At 38.1% G+C, this 16809-nt stretch overlaps 1 protein-coding gene across 3 annotated transcripts in view; it reads right to left on the minus strand.

The window, feature by feature from the left end:
- COL19A1 (collagen type XIX alpha 1 chain) overlaps positions 1 to 16809 on the minus strand; it is a 340055-nt gene that overhangs the window by 85994 nt on the left and 237252 nt on the right. For all 3 annotated transcript variants that reach the window (XM_032275604.1, XM_032275605.1, XM_032275606.1), the window contains 2 exons: positions 9714 to 9776; positions 612 to 653 (listed from right to left, as the gene is read on the minus strand). In XM_032275604.1, the coding sequence (XP_032131495.1) occupies positions 612 to 653; positions 9714 to 9776 (105 nt within the window). The remainder of the gene's footprint in view (positions 1 to 611; positions 654 to 9713; positions 9777 to 16809) is intronic.

The raw sequence follows: 16809 nt of genomic DNA on the forward strand, positions 1-16809 counted from the left end.
CCTGATTTCATTTATCTTATTATAGTAATTTCCCCTTGCTATGTTCCTTTTCTTGCAGCCAACTGCTACTCAGCAGTTCTTGCTGGTCTCTGAAGCAGATTCCAATCCTACTGCCTGGTCAAGAAGCAGGCGGAGGTCCCTGCCCACTGCAGGCTGGACACCCTCCCAGAGACCATACAAAATACCCTCCCAGTATTTTGTACAGACTTACACATTCACATGTAGGGGGCGGCAGGCCCTACATGTGAATGTGTAAGTCTGTACAAAATACTGGACCCTTTTATCACTTTAAAATCTGATTACCAGTGGGTGCAGTAGCTCAAGCCTGTAATCCCAGAACTCTGGGAGGCTGAGGCAGGTGGATCGCCTGAGGTCAGGAGTTCAAGACCAGATTGGCCAACGTGGTAAAACTCTGTCTCTACTAAAAATACAAAAATTATCTGGGAGTGGTGGCACATGCCTGTAATTCCAGCTACTTGGGAGGCTGAGGCAGGACAATCACTTGAACATGCAGTGGGCAGAGGTTGCACTGAGCCAAAGATTGCACCACTGCACTCCAGCCTGGGCAACAAAGCAAGACTCCATCTTAAAAAAAAGAAAAATCTAATTACCTTATCTCCTTTCAGGCCACCAGCTTCGTGTTCCTCATTTCCCTGGGGGGAGGGGGAACAATTTAAATTAAAAAAGAAAAATCCACTTATTTTTAATGCATTCATTCTGTAACAGTATAAGTAGTCAGATAATAGTAGTGTAACAGCTTTTTATGGATAGTAGGTCATATTTGCAGACACCTTTGTCTTTCTCACCTGTTGTTAAATATTCCTGCTAAATATTTTACAAAATAATTCCAGCTTTGGAGACCTGATACATCTTCTTTGTGACTTCTTAAGGAGATTGATTCTGAAGAAACATCACACCTCTGGGGATAAAACTCACTACTCCAAATCCATACCTGGCCACTTCAGCTGGCCTCTCCATGTATCTGAGCATCTCTGATCTGCTCTCCTTACTCTCAAATCTTCTTTATTGTTCTCGGACCACTACATTAGACTCTACAGTCCCTGGACAGGTGACCTTGCCTGTAACTATACTGAAAAAATACAAGTTATCAGACACAACTTCTTTTTTTTCCTTTCTGTGGACAATGGTGTCTCACTATATTGCCCAGGCAGGTCTTGAACTCCTGGGCTCAAGCTATCCTCCTGCCTTTGCCTCTCTAAAAGCTGGGATTGCAGGCATGAGCCATTGTGCTGGGCCTTAGACACCACTTCTAATTTCTGCCAGTGAATCTAACAACCCACGTGCATGCACACCCCGAGTGTAGTTAATGAGCTATTTCACCTCTTATCAGTGGTTGTTTCCTCCATAAATCTGATTCCCATGCCCTCTGCCTTCTTAGGAGATTTTCCTTATTAAAATTAACACTTGCTATTAGGTGAAATTGGCCAATTTGGTAAAGTTAAGTAAAATGTAGCAAAAATGGACCAATTTCTTTAACACCTCTCTTACTCTCCTACCTACCTATTTTACCTTCTTTAAACTTAACACATAAAAAACATACAGTTCCCCAGCACACATTTCCCTTATGTTACTCTCTCTCCTCCCATTTCTGGACAATTTTCTCAAAAGGGTAGTTAGTGTTTTCTGCCTCCAGTGACCAAGACAGCCTTAATGCTTCCCTCAGCTGGAATAAACTTTGGATAGGCTTGTTCCTGACTCCAGACCGTGACCTTTCTATTTCTAGACCAATTGCTTCAGAAAATCTGTATTGTAAGTTCTTTCTCTATCCCTTTCAGATATAAATCTTTCTAAGAGCCTCCTGTTAGTTTTACAATCTGGGAACATCTTTCTTAAGAACCTGGGAGCCATCCCTTTAAAATGTAATCATGGAGAAGATAGCGCCACTATCTTCCAGGCTTTGTGGGAGGGTAGGAGCTTAACTTCAGCCTCGTGCCAGGATGTAAACCTTCTTCCTGTCACAAAGATATGGGAAAGTTTACTCTTCCTTTGGGTAAAGCTGATTAGCAAACACAAAGAAGTGTGTTCTCTCTCCTACTTGAATACTTAAAAACTCTCCTGAATTTTGTTTCAGAGGAATTGAGGTCAGATTAAGTGTGCTGTCTCTCCTCTATTGCAATAGACTTGAATAATATCTTCCTTATCTGTTTAACTTTGTCAGGTGCAATTTTTTATTTGACACCACTTATTAATCGCCTGTTTACTCCTAAACTCATATGTATTTGGCACTGGTCCCAATCAGTCCACTGATGTGACCCTCTAATGTTATTAATAATATCTTTGCTGCTTACTCTAATGGACTCTTCATTAATTGACCTCCTTGCTACAATTGTCACTCTCTTGGTTTAAATGACAGCTTACTCTCCTGGTTTCTTCCTATCTCTGTGACTTCTTCTTTCCTCATCTGTTAAAGCTTGGACTTCCTCAGGACTTTCTTCTTTGTGATTCAACACTTTCTCCCAGGCACTCTTATTTATCTTCATGGCATAGGTAATATTTACACAGCCAAAATTATAAACCCAGGACATGCTTCCCTTCTGAGTTTTAGACTCATATATCTAATTTACATACCAGCATATACTTCCCTTCTGAATTTTAGACCCATATGTCTAATTTTCTACTTGATGTATTCACTGGCAAATTCTAGAAGCAATTCAAATTCAACAAGTTTAAAACTGAAACAAAAAAATTCAACAAATACACAAATATACAAGAGAAAAAAGTTACATCACACTGCTAACATTGTTTAGTACAGAAATGGGAGAAGAATAATCATTTTTTTTCTAATGTGTCTCTGCAGTTTTTCTTTTTAAGTTGAACAGCAATTTCGTTTTACGATTTAAAACAATTAACAAAGAAAACCTGAACTCTTCCTCTTTGTCTGGGTATCATTCTCAAGATCACTTGGTTTGGCTATGCCCCACCACAATCTTATTTAGAATTATAGCTCCCATAATTCCCACATGTTGTGGGAGGGACCCAGTGGGAGGTAATTGAATCATGGGGGTGGGTCTTTCCTGTGCTATTCTCATTATAGTGAGTAAGTCTCATGAGAACTGATGGTTTTATAAAGGGGAGTTTCCCTGCAGAAACTCTCTCTTGTCTGCTGCCACGTCCGACGTGCCTTTCACCTTACACCATGTGGCCTCCCCAGCCACAGGGAACTGTGAGTCCATTAAACCTCTTTCTTTTGTAAATTGCCCAGTCTAGGGTATGTCTTTATCAGCAGCATAAAAATGGACTAATATAACCACCCTCTTTCTTATTCCTCATAAGAGAAAGTGTTGAATCACAAAGAAGAAAGTCCTGAGGAAGTCCAAGCTTTAACAGATGAGGGAAGAAGAAGTGATCAGTCATCCAGTCATCCACTCTGTCTTCCCAAGTGTCTTCTCTTCTCTTAAGAGACAGAGTCCACCTGCCTATACCCAGGCAGGCCACCATCATGCCTTGCCATGATTATTGCAATGAGTCTCTAACTGGCCGTCTACAATCCACTCTTGCTTTCCTGGCACACATATTCTTTACGTAAGGTCAGAGAAATACCTACAACAGACATTCTGACATCCATTTTTTTAATAACTTTGATATCACTATCAAATCCCTGCATGACCTGAACTCATTTTCCTCTCCAGCATCATGTTGGCCACTCATCTTCCTCAGAAGCTTCAGTTATCATGGTTTTCTTTCAGCTCCCTAAATTGACCTCCAGATCATCACTCTTTGTCCTCACCTTTTAGTCTGGCCAGGAACTAGCTATTAGTCAGGTTTTAACTATTATGAAATACCATTCATGAAAGCCTCTGCTGGCATTCAATAAATGTTGGGCAAATAAGCTGGCTTATTTGCAAATTAATTCTAATTTGCTAATTAGAATTAGCACATAATTCTAATCATGTGCTTTTTCCATTAAACTTATTTTTCTGATTAAAAATACATGTGTTGATAAGAAATCTAAAAGATACAGAGGTACCCATTCAGATCACTATTGCTATCATCTGATATTTTAAATATGCTTTCCATGTTATTTATGCTACTGCAATAAAAATTAGTAGTTTATTAATGATATTATTATTGCTCCTATAATGGATATTCTCTCATTTTTTTCTGTCAACTTTGGTCTGTGATATCTAAATTGAAAATAAAAAATATATTCTCAAAGTTTTGTCCTAAATTATTACAACCAACAGTATTTGAAAATGAAATGTGAAAACACAAGATATATATACACGTTTATAAAGAACCAGCAGTTACAAAATGGCAGGTTGCTTGGATGCAACCTGCACAGAAACATAAATCTTAGAGATGTCTCAAAAACACTAGTCACTTGAGCATGGTGTCAGCCAGTATGCACAAAACATCAGCATCTCTCCCTGGCTGTACTTATGGTAGGACACTTATTAGGAAACTGGAACATGCTTCGGTCTGAGATATGATTTGCCTGGAGATGGTCTTTGGCTTGGAAGGACCCATGCTCTTGGATTGCAGAGCAGGAGAACACCTAAAACCCCTTTGAGAAGAGCATATTCTAGCATAGCCCACCTCACACTCAATAACCTACAGGGCATGAGAGATGCTGTGGCTGGGATGAAGGAATCCCTCTGCAGCACCAACTCCTAGTGTCCTATCAATAGGCTTTATTGTTCTAAAATCTTGATTTTCCTGATGGCTTTCACACACAGAAAAACAACACAGCCATTTATTGCCCATCAGAGCACCATGTTTGCTTCACTCGATAGCAAAGCCAGGAAATCCACCTAATCAAGGAGTCTCAGTGGCCTTTAGTGCTGCTCCCCACTCTTGGGTGAGTAATACTCAAGGCAGATTCAAACTTGAGCTTCAGTAGCATTCATTCATTGGCATGTGAGCTGCTTCTCCCTACTTTCTCCAAGCTAGTTGTACCGGATAATTACCTGGCTTCATGAAAATAAGAGGCACAGTCTTTGTGTTTCTGAACTGTAGTTCTGCCTCAGATGCTATTCTAATTTTATTAGATTATTTTGTGCCTTGGTGCCATGTTAAGGTTCTTGTAAGCCTTCCAAATAACTATAATAGTCCATATGTCTATGGCTAAAAACATCTAAAAGTCCATATGTCTATGCCTAAGTCCACTATATTTCCCAAAGCCAGTGATCCTGGGACACAGGGAAGGAGAGAGATGAAGTTTGAACTTAAACTTTATTTCTCAATCTTCTGGGCCCCGTTTTGAATGTGTTTATTAAAAAATTCTTGTGGTGATGCAGTGAGGGTTGTGGCGTGAGGATGCTAATCTGCACGCCTATCTCAAGAATTCTAGGATGTCAGCATTTGTTCTTGGGTCTCTGTGGGAATGGTGAATGGAACTTTGGAATCTATGGTCAGGCAAGTGAAAGACTCAAGCTACTGAAAGTCTTAAAGAGGGTTTTCTCTGGAAAGAAGAGAATGTACCTGGATATACACGGATTGAACCATATTAGATGACAATTTGTAGGCCCCAGAGAGTAAGATATCAGCAGTTTTTGCTATTCAACTAATAAAAGAACCCAAGGATGTGAACTCCTTCCCAGGATATAGAGTCATTACAAATCCTCTGGGTTAGTTTTTGGGGAACTTGCTGTAATATCCTAGGCATGAGGGGAGACAAAGTTCAGAAAAACCAGGTTATTTTTTATAGGTTGAAATTGTGTACCTCCCACTGCCATTTATATGTATAAATTGTAACACCCAGAACTTCAGAACATGAACTTATTTGCCAATAGAGTCATTGCAGATGTAATTAATAATTAGTAAAAGTAATTAGTTAAGATGAGAACATGCTGGAGTAGGTTGGACTCCTAATCCAGTAAGGCTGTGTCCTCATAAAAAGGGAAATTTTACAGAGAAATCCACACAAGGAGAGCACCATGTGAAGGTGGCCAAGGAACCACCAGAGCTAGGAGAGAGGCCTCAAAGACATTCCTCCCTAGCACCTTCGAAGACAGCATGGCCCTGCCAACACCTTCATCTTGACTTCTAGCCTCCAGAACCATGAGATGATAAATCTCTGGGCCACTCAGTTTGTGACATTGTGTTGTGGCAGCCCTAGCAAGTTAAAACATAATATTTGGGCTAAGAAAGTTCTGCTTACTTGAAAATAAGGCCTAAGGCTGGCTCAAAGCCCACACTCTTAGTTATCTGCAAAAAAACGTTTTCAACAGCCGAAAGTGTGGAGGGCCATGAAAGGAAGGAAGGACTTAGGTGAACCGGAGGGCTGTCTGTAATCAGACCAACATCTAAAAGTCCATATGTCTGTGCCTAAGTCCACAATGTTTTCCAAAGCCAGAGATCCTAGAACACAGGGAAGGAGAGAGATGAAGGTAGAACTTAAACTTTATTTCTCAATCTTCTGGGCCCAGAAAGGTTGCCTGCAGCGTCTCCAAGGCAGCCTTCACTTTATATGACATTGTTGGGTTTAACGCACTGCTTGAAAAGGCCTTGAATATTGGATTTTGGATAAAGGCTTTCTGTCCTTTCTAGTCTGTAGATATTAAAGTGAAGTTATGATTTAATATGTGAAAAGAAAAATAGATTATTTTGCTAGCAAATTGTTTTTTTTTTTTTTGGATCAACAATTTGGAGAAATGAATACAAGAATTGGTTGCTGGGAGGCACAGCATCAATCTCCAACAGCTGAGACCGAGTGTGGTGATGTAAGATAACACAACTCTGCATTTTCAATCTGGCTCTTTAAAAACAACATCAAATGTAAAATCCGCCTGTACTTGGCCTCCACCGATAAACAGTATTTTTTTTCTCTGTCTAAAGTGTAGTAAGGAACTACGGGTCTGATGGCTTCAGTAGTTGACAGAGTCTATCAAATTTTTATTAAAACCCCTAGAGCTGGAAACAATGAAGTGCAATTTACTGGATCATGAGCAGATTTTCCTTGAGGGGAAGAATATGCTCAGCATTGTTGCTGCTTTGCAAACAATCTTGCAGAATGGGAGCAGCTGTTTTGCACATTATTTTTGGGATAGAGAAATCTACCTTTTATTCTTTGCCTTCTTAAGTGGGCATGCAAAAATACACATCAACACACTCATATAACCTTCCCAACCTCACTCCTTAGGCTGTCTCTCTATTCCTCACTTGCTTTGTTTTCTTCTCCCTCCCTTTTTTGATTTGTGCTGCGAGGAGAGAGAGTTTCTTATGCCTGAGCTTCTCCCTCCAGATGACATAAGGAAAATTATAGGGGAAAAGATCAGTTCCTGTATGGGAGCCAGAGAGCAAGTGAGGATCCTGGGAACAGAAAATGAACCATGGGCTCTTTGAGTTCAGAATGAGGAGGGGCAATTAATGAGTAGTCTGTTACTCATTCTCCCATGGGTAGTTGCTTCAGCAGAATCTGGGCTGTGTAACTGTTGAAGTTGCTGTGAGTTGATGAGCTGAGGTCCAGGGCTCCAGTATAGACATTACATAAATCAATGCCAATTTAAAAGGGAAGATTATTTTAACCTTGGAGTGTCACTTGCTATGTCTCAATACATAGTCCATTATTTAATCTCTAGGAAGGTTTCCCTCAGGCCCTGCTTCTCTCTGTGCTTATTTGCTACAGCCTGACCATCCAGCATGCTGCAAATTGCAAAATGAAACAACCTCAGTATCCAAAAACAGACAGGGGTAGGTGGTGGTGACATTGCCAATGGAAAACATGAATCATGCTCATCACAGCACATTTGGCTTTTCCTTTGTGAAGCTGAGGGTAAGGAGAAGATGGTTACAATACACAAGTATGGGGCAGTGTGGGTTCTAGAAAGGTGGATCCCACCATCTCCATCCTTCCTGGTAGGACCTCAGTGTAAGAGCTCTGACTACTCTCAAAGGAAACAATAAAGTGTTTGGTAAGTTATATTCCTTTAATTCGCAGATGCATCTAAAGCCTCTGACGCTAAATGCTTATAGTGCATCATTTGGGATAACAGCTATGCTCTCTTTATCCAGTCATACTCCAGCTTTAAAATCACATTTAGAGAACATGTGGACTAAATACCTACGAGCCTCTATTTTTTTAATTGCAATAATGTAACTGGGGTTCTTTTAGGTGAATTAATAACTAACTTCAAAGTACTGGTTTATGTCTAGGAAGATTCTCCACTCAGCTGCTCTGGTCAGCCTCCATTATTTTTTTTGAAATATAACCTTAAAGTTAAAAAATTTATATTCTCAACTTTAGACTCTAAAATATAAATGCTCCATATATCTTCATTTAAGGGAAAACTGACTCATCAGCAAGATAAACTATATAGCGAAGTAGTGTTGGGAGACCTGTAAAGATACAAGCTTTAAAAGTTTTGCGAGGGATAGCAAATATTTAAGTAGCTGAGTAGCAGCTTGGTATATTTTATACCAAGGGTGATAGTAATATAGTGTGTTCTTTAAGTTTTTCTAGCTGACAGTGTGACATCAGAGCCAACTTATTCTCACTATTTTGAAGCATTTATGGTAAATCCTATTTTACAACAGCAGGTATCATTACAAGTATCATTAAATTGATTAAATTTAGACATGCATCAGAGTTCTTTTTTTTCACTTGTGCTAAGCCTTAATATTTTGAAAAAGCTAGTAAAGTTCTATTAAAGAAATGTTTAATAAAGAAACATGAAATATATCCTAAACATTCTTCCTAATATAATACTCCCTAGAAAACCTAAATAAAAAGAGAATTTAAAACAGCATCACTATCAAATTTATAAAGTATGAAAAACTTTCCATATTTGATTTTAAATTTGTCAACCACAAATTACCTAAGTCTTTGTGTTGACCTTATTCTAATGAAAGAAAAATTGGGATTTTATAATTAGTTACCTAGTCATTTAACAAACTTTTTTGGCATATAGTGTCTCTTCGGGATTTCTAAACATAGAGGAATAACAGCTGTCAGAAAAATTTATAGGAAGGGAAAGCAAGAACATAGAAAAGAAAGAACTAAAGGGAAGTGTCTCCAGTTCTTTCTGTGGTGCAAGGAATCAAGAACGATATGTAAACAAGGCATCCTAATAAGTGGACAGAATGCCTCACACAGAATGATCATTGCCCAAATCTTTGTCACTGAATGATGAATCAATCAGTGATCTCACTTAGCTCTTCTACTCTTGGCTGCTACTCTATTGAGCTTTTGTAGAATCTGGAACAAAACTCCCTTGCTTTTGCCATTTGGATGCTTCCATGTCAGCATTCCAACTATCTCAAATATGATTTTAAAAAAACCTTGGGGAAATTAAACGTAGTTTCTCCTGAAAGGTGGGGACTCTCATTCTTGAACTGTAGTATACAAATATTTGCTTGGGATTTTGGTGCAGCACCTATTGGTTTCGATAAGAAATCTATCACCTATTGTGCCACCCAGAGCTTCAAAGTAGCAAATAATTTCTTTCTGCCCTCAGAGAGGTTAGACACATGATATTATCAATGGCAGAACACAACTTTTTGCGTTAACAAACTTTGTACACATTTTTAAAAAAATTTGTTTGGATAATAAAAACCTAGATTTGTATACTTAGAAAAATGCTTTTTTTATTTTTGGTTTTGGAAGCACAGCTTTCAGTATGAAAAAATGTTTAAATAAATGTGATCATGTATAAAAGTCTCAAAAGTTAGGAATTAATGTTTTTATTTTTTTCAAAAATACAATCACATAAAATTTCTATGTATTACAAATCATGGAAAAAAAGAAGCCATACCTTGTTATCCTTGTTATAATATCCACCAAGAGTCTGGTGTATTCCTTGTATTCCAGGAGGTCCCTGTAGTATAAACAAATCAAAGAGAAATAATGTACACATTTACCAAAACAATGCATATTTAAATAATATATCTAAGAACTCTTGAAATCATATAGTGAAGAAAAAGGAAGTGTCTGTTTAGTGAAATATTCTGGTTAATACAGAAATACATGGACATTAACTTATTATCAGGCTCATAAGATATTTCTAGGTTAAATCCATCATGAATCCAAAAAGAGGTCCTAAGTGGGAGTGTGTAACATTTTATCAGAAGGTCAACCACCAGCATATTCTTCATTAAAAAAAAAATTATACCCATAAAACCCTCTCAGAGAAGAGGTTGTAACTCTTCAGTTTATTTTTGGCACTTCTCACAGGACTTTGATCAATGTACTATAGAACTGTGTGTTTCCACATGTTATTAACTTAGTAAATGTGGGAAAAATGTTTTTCTATTGCTTTGCTTTTTGGAATTAGTTGTATAAAAATTGGATGCACATGGACTTTTGGGCCAGAAAAAAATGTCTGCTATAAAACCTCAGACTTTAGACATTTAAATATTGGTAGTTTTCAGTTGTCCTGGAAATAATTCAGTAAGCACTATGCTTGTCTTGAAATGGATAGGAAAGAAGCAAAGACATTTGGCTGTCCCTAAAGCTTCTAGGAAGAAAGAAAGAGAATAATTTTCTACGTTTTTCAGGGATTACATTTTGGGTGAGGGCCATAAAAAACACAAAGATTAGCATTGTTTTAGATTAAGTAATTCAAGTCAAATAGCTTCCATTATCTCAGAAAAGAGACTGCAGGGAGATTGCATATTTTATCCAGATCTCAAAAGCTAGGAAGAGAGAAAATATTATAGAGGCCAGGTTCTTAACATGTTGCCTCAGAAGATAAGACACAGGAAGAGAATAATTAGGCAAAATAAAACAGCACCATTATATAAAGATTGTTATTTTTTAAAGAGAATGAAAGCTTCGAGAAGTGGAGAAAAATTTTAAGAAGCAATTGTTAGCTGCACTCACTGATACAGGTAACACCTTAGGTATACAGAAAAGATTAATGTTGGTTAACATTTACACCAGGTGTTTCTTATGAGGAGCTTGTGACTGAAGATCTCTTCTAATATAAAACCTTTGCATTGTGCCACTAAACATAGAGGGCACAAGAATGAGGTGATGGATACTTAGAAGCATGGATACTTAGGTTGATACAATTCTTGAGAAAATAATGGGCCTCACAAGTAATGGTGTTGCCTATGATTGGGAAGACAAACGATGCTGTTATCCTACTGAAACAATAACAGAGCTATTGTCAGAAGAGAATTCTCATGGCATTACATATACTTTATGTAACTTTTCACCAGCTAGCATTGTGTGAAGAATTCTAGGTCAGTTAGAGGAAGTAATGAAGAAAGTAATCATTGAGTGTGTGTGTGTGTGGCGGGGGTCGGGGGAGTTGTTACACAAAGTTTCTAGCGAAGAACATGCAAGTTAAAATCTTATTCTTGAAAGTCAGGAGATATGGGGTTCCATACATATTGATTCTTCTGCAAATATATAATAAGGCAAGGAGGAATTTTAGACACTATATATAGTAGCATTAACAGGTGGCTTAGAGGTACGTATATGTATATAGCAGGCATTCAGTGAATGTGTGTTGATGACAAGGCTGATTAAATCAAAGAACAGTGATGAGGTAAGTAAATTTAACTTCATACATATTCTAGTTAAAAGAGAGAGTCTTAATTATTATGGCTCTTAAATATAGCAGAACAATTAATAATGCAGTCTCTCAAATAGAGTAGCAGAATCCGTCAAATAATAGCAAACTTTTTGTTGTTGTTTTTTGAGATAGAGTCTCACTCTGTTGCCCAGGTGGGAGTGTGGTGGCACAACCCCAGCTCACTGCCACCTCTGCCTCCCAGGTTCATGTGATTCTTGTGCCTCAGTCTTCCAAGTAGCTGGGACTATAGGCATGTGCTATCACACCTGGCCAATTTTAGTATTTTTAGTAGAGGTAGGGTTTTACCATGTTGGTCAGGCTCATCTCAAACTCCTAAACACAAGTCATCCACCTGCCTTGGCCTCCCAAAGTGCTGGGATTACAGGCATGAGCCACTGGAGCAAGCCAATAGCAAACATTTATATAGTGCTTATTATGTGCCAAGCATTATAGCAGGAGTTAACTTATTTAGTCCCTACAATGACACATGAGGAATGTCCCATCATTCTTTCTGATTCAAAGATAAAATGAGGGTTGGAAATGTTTAACTGGTCCAAAGTCACAGCACTGGTAAGTGACAGAGCTAATGCTTAACATCAGCATTGGGCCCAGAGCCAGCTCTTGTCTACTCTATTATCTTCACTTAAAGGCAAACTTGGCCAAAAATCACTTTTGCAGTAATACTCTTATCATGATTATGTGTATGCCCTAGAGAATACTGGGTGATTACTTTTCTATGTTCTATTTACTTTACTGAAATTGAAAAAAAAAAATCAACAAAACATGTATGTAGCACTGCTGCCAGGTACTTCACTGTGCTTGGTGCAGGAGGTGAGAAAGTGAGCACTTTACCTTTAGCTGTACCCCTACCGTGTAGTTGACAGAGGTCCCTTTATCTACTCCTTGTGTCTCCCATCTATGTTCATACAGTCTCTTAACCCATGTTAGGGAGATTATCCCTGAATATTACAAAACATTTCTCCTAGTCTGTGACTGTATTCAAATGCATTCTTTCTTTCTTTGTACAGGTTGGAGAGCAGGTAGTCTGAGATATAAGAATTGTAAATCCTCTAAAAGGGTTCTGGGAGGTACTAAGGAAAAGAAGCTGGAAAACAAATGTGTGTTGGGGTTTGCATGGTATAAAACAGGTAGCAGTGTAAATGAGAATAGTAGAAACAATAGAATGATAATGACTTGTAAAAAACTGGGTGAAATGGGATATGATCCTTTATAGACCGGTCATCTGCCCACAGAGGATAGCTGTATTTCAAAAGTGCACTACACACTTCTCATTCAGGATCCTGATCTGGCTGCTGCTGAGCTTACCACTGAGGGTAAGGTGGGAGACTATGTGTGGCTCAGTGCAGCTGCTCCCTCTAAAAACAAAGGCAAGGGCACAACTCACTAAAAACAATGCCAAGAGCCATGAGGCTATAGAAAAGGTTCAACATTATTATTCAAATATCCACAAGATTAATAAACCATTAAAAATTACTTGCACATTTTCATATGTTCTGTTTTTGTCACAAAATATCTTATCTTCAAAGTAGTAGTCAAAGTGGGTTTGATCTGAAGTTTCAGATCAAAAGGGAGGCCAACTACTTAATTCTGATGATGACCATTTATGATGACATTTTCTTTCTTACTTTTCTAGTCACTGGGATGTTTGGGAACCACAAATTCCAAGTCTAATGTAACAGAAATTTACAGCCAACAGTCCACCCCGCAGGCAATACAAACTCTCCCAGCTGGCTAAAGGAACCCTGCAGAGACTGAAAAGAGACACCAATTAGAGTCTTCTGGAAGTGCCCCTCTACTCAGACTATAGTCAGTGAGGCAGTACCTCACTTAGTTGCTCTAAAGCTGTCAAAGATAGTGGTCATAGATAAGCTCCTTGCATTTAAATTGCAAACACAATTCTGTTTACAATTGGAAAACAATATAGACCTTGGGGTTTTGGAACTGGTGGCTGTCCTATAGCCATATTCCAAGAGCTGTGCTATTTTTCTATCTTCCATTCTGGTATGAAACATGGCTGGAGAAGATCCAAGGAGTTATCTGTTTCCAAGTTTAGCTAGAGTTGTCTGTCTTGCAGACTATCAATCAACTCTGAGAGAGAAGTTAAAGACTTGTGGTAAGTGACGATCTCTTGGCATGACATGGTGTTAGTAGATGCTCTAGGGCACTTGATAAAACACTTTCTCTGAGGTTTGCATTTACAAGGACCCATCAAAAAGACACTTAGACCCAGGCCCAGTGGTGAAGGGAGGCCAACTGCAGAGGGCATGTCAGCCTTGGCTAATGCTCTTAGGAGCTCTACTAAGAAAAGTGGTTGAAGGTTTATGGAAAGAAAAAATGGCCCAATATCTTGTTCATAACAGTGACCTACAACATGGCTGTACACAAGTCATGGCTATCCAGTATCTATGTTTTATGGAGCTTTGTTTACTCTATTTGTATGGGATTGGGATATATAGGACATCTGGATTAATGTGGTAAGTACACAGTTATAGAGCAGCTAAAAAATGCTAATGAATTCCAGGGAGACACAACATTCAGAACCCAACTGTATTGATTCATAATTATCTGAGAGGCCTATAAACCTAGTGTGGATAGAGATCCTGATGTCGTTTCTTACTGCAAAGAACTACAGCAAGTATGATAAAGTGAATTAAAGCTATATTCAATTTGGAAAGTATGTACTCTTAGCAATAGTTCTAGCAGCTTTTAAATAGTTTTTGGCTTAAATCTTGCTGGAGGTGGAAAACAAATACCATGATGTCTGCCACTGGACTTGTCAGACGCACAGTGTAAAAATAATGAGTTATTTGCATGATCATTCCCTTAGTAGATTTCAGTTTTGGCTGCAAAAGTTTAAATCTGGGAAGAGTTCTCTGTTAAAACCATAGTCCTTAGCCCTAGTCCTAGCTGCATTTTCACTTTTTAGCCAATTTACCCAGTATGTTTAGCTTAAAGAGCCATATTTTTTACCTTTTCTTCCGTCACTGTTCTTTGCCATAAGCTGTCTGGGCAAGTCAGAGCTTGAGCCTTCTGATTCAGCTTCAGCACACCCTGCACATTGTGGGTCAGGGTCTCTGTGGCTCCGTAGTCAACTCCCCTGCTCACTCTCTGATCCTCACTCCTGAACTATTTTCCTTTCTCCCTTTTCTCTAAAAATACCCTGCAGCTCTTCATCTTTGTTGACTGGTCTCCTTGAGCCATCCAGATGCCACTTAAGCACCATAGCTCTTCAATCTCCTATTGGAAGCTTTTTTCAGGATAAAAATATATATTTTCAGGTTACATACAACTGCTTTTGGCCCTGTGGGTTTTCAAATAATTCAAGAACAACCTTTGAAATACCAGAAACTTCCGTGAAGGAAGTTGTACTAACCAATTCTCTTCAAAAGTGCTAAAAAGTAGCTTTTCTATAAGAACAGATAGAACGCTTGTTGGAAAGTCCTTTGGACTAATTTGCAAGAAACCTTTCTGATGTTATAATGGCTTGTAAAAAAAAGCAGAGATCAGTAGTTATTTTTCCCTTTGTATGAAAAAAAAAAAGCCATTAGGAAGCCTGAATTCAGACATAGGAATGTTGAGATGAAGCAATAATAATGGTTGGAAAAGATAATGTCAAATGAGTTTTTCTCTCTTTTATGTTTCCCTCTATGACACATTATATATAACTTAGTAATGCACGTTTACATTGAGTATAGTGGCTTATCTACATGTTTGTATTTTGTTGTGACAAAGACTTTGTGAAGGCAAGGAGTTTTGATCCTTTTAAACTCAGCACAATACCGTCTGCGGTATCTCTCTCCCATCACCAGCACCAAATGTTTGTTAAATTCAGTAGAGTCATTGCTTTTATAAGAAAAACTCTGTGGAGAAAGCCAGTTTTTTGCTTGTTGGTTTTGGTTTCAGTTAGAAATGGTATTAAACAGAGCAAAGGGCTTGCTGCTTCCAAATTTATAGAAGACAAGACCAACATATTTAGATTAACCTTAGAATGTGGCTAGTTAATTGAAAGCATAGCTATCGTGAGCTCCAGTTAAGTAGAAAAGAGCTCATGGATGGATTTTTGGACTTGAATTACAACATATAAAGTTGTACAGTAACTCTGAGGAAAAAAATCAATAATGTTCTTTAGATAGAAAATATTTGAGAGCTTGATTTCTTTTTTTTTTTAATCACACATCCTTTTCTTTGTGTTAATATTTGCTCAAAATAAAATTTTTTTCAGTGTCTCTGGGGTTTAATTACATACATCAAACAGTTAAAATTATAAAAATCCATTGTAATGGATTTTTTTTCTGAGAATGCTTCTGCTATAAAATTTTAGTAATGAAAGGGATGGCAAGACCTCCTCCCCACCAAAAAACAAAACACCAAAAACAAACAAACAAAATAACAATTACTAGAAAGTCTTGAAGTATAAAATGTGATTCCTAAAGCCAAGAGCAGATTCAGTGAGTGTTTATACTATTTGTACATTTTGATATAGAGACTTCAAACTCTCATACTTGGGATTAAATGGGCCACCCTAGGGAACATGGGCCAGATAAATGAAATTTAAAGGTTCTTGGGAGGAGCTCTTTTTCCTTCAAATATCTTGCCTACTCTCCAGATTATGCCCAAAATGTCTTAAAGTCTTAGTTTTTTTGTTTGTTTGTTTTTTTGTTTTTGTTTTTGTTTTTTTTGTGTGTGTGTTAGGTTGTATTGCCAGATCAAATGCAAATGTTCCTGGGAGATGTAATACTAACGGTTCATGTTTTCACAGCTCTGGATAATTCTAAAAGTAATTTAACTTATATTTTCTTGGGTGGCAGGGTAATGGGACTGTAAAATGCATTATCTTATATGATTCTCATAATAACCAAGTAAAGTGGGTATCATTATATTTTCTATTTAACAGATGGAAAAACCAAGAGACTTTTCCCCAAACCACACGAATGGTAGAACAAAGTCCAAAATCACTCCATTCTAATAGATTCATGTGAACTGTTCATTACGTATTTCCCAAGAGCAAGGCGGGTAGGACAGAAAAAGAAGAAGAATAAAGGGATGGCCCTTGGGGGCTAGGGACAGGAGAAGACAGCACCAAGGAGGAAACAGCACCAAGGAGGAAAGGGTGGCTGAGGACTCTGCAGACTGCATCTCTGCCTCCACCATCATTAGGCTGAGGGCTCTCACTTTATGGAAAGAGGCTCTGAGAAACGAAGTTATTTCTTATGAGCCAAGTCTTTAGGTTAACTTGGTTTGTAAGTGGTGGGGACTCAAACGGAAATAAGCTCAGAGAAAATTCGTGTTTCAGTGCTAATTTGATGGA

This window comes from Sapajus apella, unplaced genomic scaffold (assembly GCF_009761245.1).
Source record: "Sapajus apella isolate SASKATOON/1434 unplaced genomic scaffold, GSC_monkey_1.0 scaffold6, whole genome shotgun sequence".
In the NCBI taxonomy this organism is placed as follows: Eukaryota; Metazoa; Chordata; class Mammalia; order Primates; family Cebidae; genus Sapajus; species Sapajus apella.